Here is a 7,496-nt window from a genome sequence, read left to right as displayed (position 1 = left end):
CAGGAAAATGAGATCTAAATCCAAACCAGATTATATATATAAAGTGTAGTAGGTCAGGTTGGAATGAGAAGTCAGCAGTCAGCAACGCAGGTTTTCAAATCGTATTTAAGGATTAGTCATCCAACACCAATGACGGAATTCTAAGGTATATTGAAAGCCGTGCATGAAACAGTCAGATGCAGGTTCTGACAGCATTTGCTCCTCAGACAGGCAGTTGTATTAGCTTTTTCCTACATGTATAGCTGAAAACAGCTTTTCTTGTTTAAGATCCATTTACATCTGTTCAGCATTGTGCTGCCTTTGTGAATAGAAAATTTTTTGCAGTGAATCTTCAGAGTTTACAAATATTTCTTGATTAGTTTTTTATTTGTGTGTCCCATTCCCGTTTGTCAGTGCATTCAAAAATATGCTTTTTGTCTGTTTTTGTCATGGATTAACAATTGCAGTTAAAGCCTTTACCTGTTTCGCTAAATCTCCTGGCTGAGAGAAATGAGCAACCAAAACGCGACCTGCAGTTCTTGGCTGTTTTAAAACATTGCTGTGTTCGTACTTTTCATTTTATCCTTTCCGCTATGAGTTGATGCAAGTTATTTAAAACCATTTTTACATCATGTTTTCTTGTGTGCATAAACATGTTTGTTTTTACTTTTTTTACGTAGACATTTGCTCTTCCGTAAGTGCCTGTGTTGCAATTACTTAATTTAACATACATTAAGTAGGGTGGCGTCACATTCCCATCAGCTTTCCTCAGCGTGCCTGTTGTGCGGCCGGATCCACGGGGGGATGTAAAATTGAACCCCAGAAGCAGCCGGCCCGGGGGTGCCTGTGCCGGCCACGCTTCAAAAGCGTCCTGCGAGGATGTTGTCAATAAATGGGTTTGAGATCAGGAATGAGGATCAGAATGAAGACTCTTGTTCTAGCGCTGAATGGATTAAATATAGATCAGAGTAGTGGAATTGCTGTGTCAAGGTCATTTTTTTCTTAAGAAAATTGTCGGGATGTCTTTATTTTTACTTGTTGTGACACAGTTTTGTATTAATTATGTCTTGCTCGTCAGATTAAAAATGAGAAGGGCTGCTCTAATTGCGAATACCTTTCTATTTCTTCAGCTGCTGTTGCTGTTATTATAAAAAGGGCCATCTCATGGTAGGCTAACCAAAAGAGAGGAGGTTTGAAGACGATGATGGAAAGTTTAAATGGGCTTTTTTCCCTGTACAAATGGCTTTTTCCCTCTTTTTGAAAACGTGTCTTCCAACCTCTGCCGTGCTTTGAGATGGATTTTCCTGCCATATGGGAAGGGCGAACGATTTGAAACTGCTGTTGATTTTACAGGAGGCGATGTTATTAAATGCGGTCTTTTTCTACCAGCACTAATATACGTGCTCTGCTTTGCTTTTCTTCCAGATATGGACGTGTCGAAAGTGTCAAAATACTCCCTAAGAGGGGGTCGGAAGGCGGAGTGGCAGCGTTTGTGGATTTTGTGGACATCAAAAGTGCGCAGAAGGCACACAACTCTGTCAACAAAATGGGAGATAGAGACCTACGGACGGATTATAATGAACCAGGAACCATTCCCAGTGCTGCTCGGGGATTGGATGATACAGTTTCCATAGCATCTCGTAGTAGAGAGGTTTCTGGGTTCAGAGGAGGTGGTGGGGGGCCCACTTACGGCCCCCCACCATCGCTTCATGCACGGGAAGGACGTTATGAGCGGAGACTTGATGGGTAAGTTCCAAGGTTTCTCTAGGCAGGTATTTTGTATTTGATATGGTGAGAAACACAAACTCATATCTAGGGCCCCCAGATGGATTTAAAATTTTGGGAATTATCTATGTTTCCTATTTTGGGTTGGAAACGGAAGTGATTTCTATCCCAGTGGCTGGTACCTTGTGGATCCATAGAGGATGTTTTCTGCAGCTGGTTGGATATCTACACTTGAAATAAGGTGGTTTTAAGATGGAAGATTTCCTTTGGCCAGCATCGATATTGGAGTTACTCTTTTCTAGAAGTAATGATTCCATTTCTTGGATAATATTAAGGCCTTGCTCGGATGTATCCCTGCTGCCAGATGGAGCTATCTTACTCTACAACACGTGGTGAAGTTCTCTGTGGAGTATCTTCGGAATACTAGAACCTAAAATTCTGTGAAAGTTTGATGCCTAGTTCTCAGTTCTCATTATACGCAGTTGGTATGTTAATTGGATTGTCACCACAAAATTTCTAGTAGACTTTAATGATGCAGCCCCTTGGATTCTACAGACAACACTTAGCCATGGAAATAACGCTTGGATGGAGAAGACCGAAGGCAGCTTGTGATGTTTCCATTTTGGATCTACATCATTTCCAAGTTATTGGGATTATTGTTTCTGATGGTATTGGCAAAAAGAGATGATGGACATTACTAAATTTTGGAAATTATAGTGTTTTTTTTTAATGCTGGGATAAGAACTACTGCCTTGAATTTATTGGATGGTATACAGTCAAGACGCCAGTAGCCATGGGGAGTGGATTACTATCTAGTCTCTTAAAAAGCTCTTTGCTACTCCACATTAAACATACTTTAGTTTTAAGGACGTGGCACTAATACCAGTTTGTGGATACGCCAGTGAAAAATGACTGGGCTGGATGGTTACAAAGGCGGCTAGAGGATGCCTGCTGGCCAGCAGCGATGAGTGCCCTCGTGCATTGGGTGATCTTCTACCAGCTGCTTGACTCAGACATAGGGCTGGAAATTAAAATAATGGATCTATTTAAGTGCCTACTGTCTCAAGAAAGAAGTCTGGGGGTTTCAGAGTTACGGTTTCAGTCTGGGACTACTTCCTTCCAGTGGAATTTTTTTTTTTGTCTTGTCACTAAGATTTTTTTTTTTTTTTCTTGTTGGTTCATCTAAAATATCATTTGACACCCTTGCCCATTAAGAAGGTGGATTACCCCTGTAAGAGGGGCCAAAATTGGGGAAGTTATGTTCACAATTCTCTCCCTAGATTTAATTGGGAATATAGGTCGTGTTTCCACACTTGGAAAAGGTTGGTATGTCCTGCCCTGTGTATATTAGCCCCTCTCCTAACCCAAGTCAAACCCTCTCTTTCCACTAACTCCAGTAGTACTTAGTACTAATAGATAAATCAAAAAAGCACTGTAGCCATTAGATTTTCAGCTCTGCTAGCTCCTCTGTCTGTCTTCTGTGTCCTTTTCATGGATAAGGACTTTGTTCTTTTATGTCAGCTATATAGCAGTAACCCTCTAGAAAATACTGCTTTTTCTCTTACCTCATTAAATCAGCTTTCACTGATTAACACTTTGTAAGATGCTAAATGCAATCATTTATAAAATTGTTGATCTTGGTCCTTCAAAAGGGGGGGAAAAAAAGATACATGTTTCTGTGCCAGATCCTGAAATATCTTTCAAAATGCCATTGTTGCGAGCAAGAGATAATGAAAATAGAAAGGCAACAATGAATTTTAAGCAGATACATAAGTTAATGAAATTCTGTTGCACTGGTTAGGTAGTTTCTTATGTATAATTTGAGAGAAAAAATGCAGGCAAAACATGAGCTCTGTAGAAAGCTTGAAAATGAGTTATAATTTAACAACAGAGGATGAACATATTTAGAGGATTAAGGATCTAGTGATTCATTGGAGAAGGAATGGAAGGAACTTCCTGAGATGTTAATCAGAAAAGATTGAAATCCCTTTTTCAGTTTATAAAAGATACCTGAAATATTTCTGCCATTTTAAATAGAAGACAGACCCGTGATGCAGAAGAGGAGGAGGAAGCACAAGGCAGAATTGGGTTATTAGGATTCAGGGGATTGAAGTGACTAATAATTGATTCCGAAGGAAGAATCTGAGAGAGGAGGCTGAAAAAAAGAAAGGTTGAAATGTCCTTCGTAAGATGGATAATTACATTTTGAAATTAACTTTGACTACCCTGACATATTTAGAATTTTGCAAGCATTTTTTAAACATTCAACGTAATAATTTTTGATCTTTCATTTTGCGGATGTAACTTAGACATACCATCCTGGTATTTGTCTAAATTAGACTACTAAACTGTTTGTAATGTTCTTTTAACTTTATCTGTCAGTTTTACTATCTCTTTATTTGAGAGATCACACTAACTTTCTTAGAACATAGAGCTTTTCTCAATTGATATACAAAATGTTGGCAATACTGAAACAAAATGGACCTTAGCTACTTGAAAGTAGCGTGCTTGTGAAGATACAAATTCTGTGATTGCAGTAACAATAGCAGTCTCAACAGACAAAAACACCTACTGAAAAATTTAATTTATACTCCTTGCCTAGGGTCTTAGTATCTTTTTGGGGCCTGCACCCTTGCAGTTTAAGTATTCTGACATAAGTAATCATGATGTTTCTTGAGGGTATGCAGCTTTGATGAGAATTGAGTGTAGCAGTCTGATAAAAGCAAAATTCCCTCTAAGAGGATGAAATATTTTAGAACAGCAACAAGAAACCCCCTAATTTTCTGGGCCTTTTCTATGGGTTATGCTACCCCTTTTGAAGCAGCTTCTTACCTCTGGGTCATGCTTTGCACGGAGGCTTTCATGGCTACAGCCCGATTTGTGATGCCATTTTTGCAGAAGGATAATTAGAAGAGCTCCAGTAATTACCAAATTTCCGAAAAATTTTTGAAGCTCTTAAGCAAAAATGGAGGGAAAAAAAAAAAATTGATTATGATGTCCACAAACATGAAGTTTTTCTTGTTTACGGAATGTAAAAGAAAAAGAAAAAAACCAAACACAAGTTAAATGAGGATTCTGCACTGGAAAGCAGTATTTTTTTTCCTGTGCAGGCAAGATGCTGGTCATGAAAGCCCGATACTGTGATTAAAACAAAATGATTGCTCATCTTTATCGTATACGAATATAACTTTGGAGTCAAGTAAAATGTTTATAAGTTTGTCAGTGTTTGCTTGATAGGTTATTGCTGTTTAGTGGAGAAGCAGTCGCAAAAATAAGTTCAGTGCTGACGTGAATGTTTGCATGATTTGCTTTTAGTTGTGCTTGCCCCTTTCTGATGAAATATTTTTCCCCCTTCCTAAATGCAGGGCTTCAGATAACAGGGAGCGTGCTTATGAACATAGTGCCTATGGACACCATGAGCGGGGGACGGGAGGATTTGATCGGACGAGACATTACGATCAGGATTACTATAGAGATCCTCGAGAGCGGACTTTACAACACGGGCTCTATTATACTTCTCGGAGTCGAAGTCCAAACCGTTTTGATGCTCACGACCCCCGTTACGAACCTAGGGCCCGGGAGCAGTTTACATTGCCCAGTGTGGTACACAGGGATATCTACAGGGATGATATTACACGGGAGGTACGAGGCAGAAGGCCAGAGAGGAATTACCAGCACAGCAGGAGTCGGTCGCCGCATTCGTCCCAGTCCAGGACCCAGTCCCCGCAGAGGCTGGCCAGCCAGGCGTCCAGACCCACCCGCTCCCCCAGCGGCAGCGGATCCAGGAGCAGATCTTCCAGCAGCGACTCCATCAGCAGCAGCAGCAGTACCAGCAGCGACAGGTAAGGTCACTGCGGGTTGTTGCCCAAACCAGAGCGACCGTCCCGTGGGCTTTGCGGGTCGTTTTCTGAGGCACGGCGAGGAGTTGCGAGCCCAGGCTGTGAAAATACAAGGTGTTTCGTGGCAAAGCATTATTCATTGATGTAGAAGTAAACTGGCGTGAAATGTAAAAAGACCAAGTTGGCATGAAACAGATCCAAGGGGAATGCTGTTGCCGTCCTTAATTATTTTCCGTGGTGGATCTGCGCAGCGTCTGCAAGGTGCTAGCTAGGCAAAGCGTGGATGTACGAACACGAGGCCTTGCTGCACCCCTGGCTGCTGCCTGCCTGGGTGGAGAATGGGGTAAATATTTTATTTGCTTAAGTGAGGAAATAAGCAAATTTTAAGGTCAACTACTTTTTACAGGACACATTTTAAAATACTTTGGGAAATGATGAGTACTATTGTCCAGTTTCTTCTCATTCCCTGTCACCCCTAACATTTAAAAGGTTGATATATTGCCTTTCCATTTTTTCCCTGTTGCCCTGCAGCAAAAATTGCAGACTTGGAAGATTTAAAACTAAAAATAAATCCAAGTATGCGTTTCCTAGTGGTATGCCCATGTCCTCGGTTCTGTAATAGCTGCAGTAGCTCTGTATTTGTGTGGCTTTATAAATTACATACAGGGGAAAAAAAAAAAAGAGTACTAGAGCTAATCACTGGATTTTTTCTAATAATTTGAAAATGTTGAAATGTCTCTCAGGTATTTAGCTTTTTAAGAGTAAATTCAGCCTAAGAGTGGAAACCAAGAAGCTACTGTTGTACCTGTAAATGTTTTGTGCTCTGTTTGGTGAAGAGCTCTGCTCTTCAGAAGGGTTTTCAGAGTTGGGAAGGTTTCCTTTGCATACCAGTTCTTCTCCAAAACTGCAAATAGTCATTAAGTAAATAAGTACATTGGTATAATAAATACTTAGTGTTCGATTATCACTATGAATGGAATTTTACCACTGGTAGCTCTCTAGTCAAGGTAATTATTCTCATAAACTCTCACCTGCTTGAACGTTGGACCTTCTGGAAGGGTTGGATGGGCAGACACTGGGGAGAGCGTGCAGAAGTGAAGATGAGGAAGTCAGTTTCTCCTCTTCTGATTTCCCCACCCCCCCGACATCTAAAGAACCGTGCAAAGATTTATTTACTACTTTTAATTACTGTTTTCTCCTCCTGGATTTAGAAGTCCAGGTCCTGTCTTGGCTGGAGAGCAGGTGGAGAGAGGGGCACCTCTAGAATATTTAAGATGACTTTTAGGCTGCTTTAAAGGCTTGTTTGTTTATTTCTAACACCTCTCTCTCAATGCGATCTTAACACTTAGATAAAGACAACCCTTTGTCAAAGATTTTCACAGTTACTACAGCTGAAAAAAATTGGTGAGACTTCCAGAAGAATAAAAAAAAAAAGCTAGAGAAGATGAATTGAAAGAAGGCCTGGTTACATTTAAGTTTAAAAAAAAATCCCATGCCGGAAAAAAAATCTCTCTTCTGGTGCTCGTTTGCTCGTTGCAGAATGGATAGGAGGGAGTCCAAGAAACTCGTAATATTTATAAAATGTCATTGTTGGGATGTCAAGATGGGATGAAATACTGTTCTGCATTTGAGAGGACTAAGTATGATCCCACTGGAACAAAGTTCTATGATTTAATCAGAAGATAAGCAGCATCTGCTGTGGTTTAGCATTTCATTTTCTTGGCAATTTCTAGTTGTAATAATGGAAAACTAGATGATACTCTGGGAGGAAAGGGAAATAAACTTTTTTTTTTCTTACTAAACAGTAAATTCAAATTCAATAGAGCAAGTAATAGAACCTGGTGGATAATACATTGCATTTTGAAGGATCAGAAAGGAGTTTTACATGTTTCTAAGCAATGAGTTAGATATTAATAAACATTTAACCATATCTTTACTTTGTAAAGCAAAACC

The 7,496-nt window shown here is 40.0% G+C and overlaps 1 protein-coding gene across 1 annotated transcript; it reads left to right on the top strand.

Annotated features, from left to right (window-relative positions):
• Positions 1-858: 858 nt before the first annotated feature.
• Positions 859-5,550, top strand: LOC104082204 (msx2-interacting protein-like). The gene is made up of 3 exons (XM_009585226.1): positions 859-947; positions 1,405-1,725; positions 5,070-5,550. The coding sequence occupies exons 1-3, from the start codon at positions 859-861 to the stop codon at positions 5,548-5,550; spliced, it is 891 nt and encodes a 296-aa protein (XP_009583521.1).
• Positions 5,551-7,496: the final 1,946 nt, after the last annotated feature.

This window comes from Fulmarus glacialis, unplaced genomic scaffold (genome assembly GCF_000690835.1).
Source record: "Fulmarus glacialis isolate BGI_N327 unplaced genomic scaffold, ASM69083v1 scaffold33639, whole genome shotgun sequence".
Classification (NCBI taxonomy): Eukaryota; Metazoa; Chordata; class Aves; order Procellariiformes; family Procellariidae; genus Fulmarus; species Fulmarus glacialis.
Note: the sequence above shows the minus strand (reverse complement) of the source record. Positions and strands in the feature narration are given on the sequence as shown.